Source organism: Neolamprologus multifasciatus, chromosome 18 (genome assembly GCF_963576455.1).
Source record: "Neolamprologus multifasciatus chromosome 18, fNeoMul1.2, whole genome shotgun sequence".
Taxonomy (NCBI): Eukaryota; Metazoa; Chordata; class Actinopteri; order Cichliformes; family Cichlidae; genus Neolamprologus; species Neolamprologus multifasciatus.
The window spans coordinates 1,977,407-1,979,420 of NC_140456.1; the positions used below are offsets into that span (position 1 = coordinate 1,977,407).

The following is a 2,014-nucleotide window of genomic DNA, read 5'->3' on the forward strand; positions in this document are numbered from 1 at the left end:
TTAACTTAAATATACTGGAAGGTAAATTAAAACTGTCATCATTAATCACTTCTCTTCAAAGTTAGTCTAGGATTACTCTAAGCAACATTTGTCAAATTTTCTGAGTTATGTATATTTACTAATGTGTGAGCCAGAAACACTGGCCTGTGTTACGAAATCAGTTTCACCCCGGTTCTTTTTATTCCTCGGGCATCCAGAGACGGCACCGGACTCAGTAGTCATTTTCGCAAAAACCTTTATTCATCTTCATTTAAGCATGCATCTTCTTGAAGGGAAGACGTGCAAAACCGAAACTGAAGACAAAACCATAACGAAAACACTGGAGCATGGGAAGCAGATCAAACAGTTCGAGAGGCCGACCCGGAGGTTGCCGGCACAAAAGTTCATAAGTCAAACGGTCGGGGGGCCGACCAGGTAGGTGACCCGACCAGGTAGGTGACCCAGGTGACAGAGCTGGTGCGGAAAGCAACGGCGGCGACGATGTAGAAAGAGTTCAGGGGGCCAGCCGTGTGGACGGCAATGGTGACAGCTCTGGTCCGGGGGCCGGCCATACGGAAGGCAGTGGTGTTGGAACAGGTCTGGAGGCTGGCCACGCGGAAGGCAGTGGCGGCGGTGACGGAGCAAGTCCGGAGGCCGGCCACGCGGAAGGCAGTGGCGGTGGTGACAGAGCAAGTCCGGAGGCCGGCCACGCCAAAGGCTGTGGCGATGACGGCCTCGTTCAGTGGGCCACCCTTGATGGCGATGACGTCCAACCAAAGGCCTGGAAAGTGGCCGGCAATGTTGAGGAGAGGACCACGGAAAAGCCGGCCGTGCTAGGCGTGGATGAGATGGTGGCGTGGCAACCACAGGGCCAGACGAGGCAGAAGCTGAAACAAGCAAAGCTGAAGCAGAGGCTGGACCAGACGACGGCGTGGATGAAGCTGAAGCTGGACCAGGCGAAGCTGAAGGCTCGGAGGCTGGACCAGACGAGAATGGAGCTGCAGGCGGCGGCGTGGAAGCCGGAGACGGTGGCGCTGCAGGTGGGGGTGAAGCTGCTGCTGCAGGCAGCGGTGTGGATGAAGCTGCTGCTGCAGGCAACGGTGTGGAGGTTGCAGGTGGTGGAGATGGTGGTGGCTGAACGGTCTCGCCAGAACCGTCAGCAGACATGAGGACGTGCTTGCTGGGTCCTCCCGGACCCCCAGCTGACAAGGCAAGAGGCTGGACAGGCTCCTCGGGCCCTCCAGCGGACGAGACAGGAGGCTGGACGGGCTCCTCTGGCCTTCCAGCGGAGACAGGAGGCTGAAGCGGCTCCTCGGGCCCTCCAGCCTCCTGACGAGACAGGAGGCTGGAGGTGAGTGAGTGTGTAGCTGACTAGGGGACTGAATCGCTACAACAGACACCGGGAGCTGAGCTACTTGACGCTGTCCTGAAATATGAACTGGTGGGAGAGCTGATGTCTGAGCTGCAGTTTGTAGTGGCAGTTGTGGTGAAGCTGGTGATTGAGTGAATGCCTGAGGAGCAGGAGTCTGAACTTGGGACAGCCAGGCAGCCAAGCGGGCTTCCCGCTGGGCAGCCAAGCGGGCTTCCCGCTGGGCAGCCAAGCGGGCTTCCCGCTGGGCAGCCAAGCGGGCTTCCCGCTGGGCAGCCAAGCGGGCTTCCCGCTGGGCAGCCAAGCGGGCTTCCCGCTGGGCAGCCAAGCGGGCTTCCCGCTGGGCAGCCAAGCGGGCTTCCCGCTGGGCAGCCAAGCGCGCTTCCCGCTGGGCAGCCAAGCGCGCTTCCCGCTGGGCAGCCAAGCGCGCTTCCCGCTGGGCAGCCAAGCGCGCTTCCCGCTGGGCAGCCAAGCGCGCTTCCCGCTGGGCAGCCAAGCGCACTACCTCAGTGGAGCTTTTAAATGACTCGGGAAATGCTGGCTCTTTAGCCTCTAGCGGTCCGGAGTCTGCTCAGGGAGGGCACTCAGACTCTGGAGAGGCCCTGAAGAATGTTTCGATATCTGCAACATTACCACTTGAGGTCTTTAAATGAGTGTCAGTAGTCC

General features: G+C 59.5%; 1 protein-coding gene across 1 annotated transcript; it reads left to right on the forward strand.

The window, feature by feature from the left end:
• The first annotated feature begins 256 nt into the window (after window positions 1–256).
• Window positions 257–1,271, forward strand: LOC146496951 (uncharacterized). Its single transcript, XM_085140332.1, has 2 exons — window positions 257–414; window positions 467–1,271. Exons 1-2 carry the CDS (start codon window positions 257–259, stop codon window positions 1,146–1,148), a joined length of 840 nt encoding a protein of 279 aa, XP_084996458.1. The 3' UTR covers window positions 1,149–1,271.
• Window positions 1,272–2,014: the final 743 nt, after the last annotated feature.

What these genes read in the sequence shown, in the direction of transcription:
- LOC146496951 (XM_085140332.1), top strand. Translation starts at nt 257, where the DNA reads ATGCATCTTCTTGAAGGGAAGACGTGCAAAACCGAAACTGAAGACAAA. An exon ending in ACGGTCGGGGGGCCGACCAG is followed by an intron (nt 415 to 466) that starts GTAGGTGACCCG and finishes TGGTGCGGAAAG; the next exon opens with CAACGGCGGCGACGATGTAG.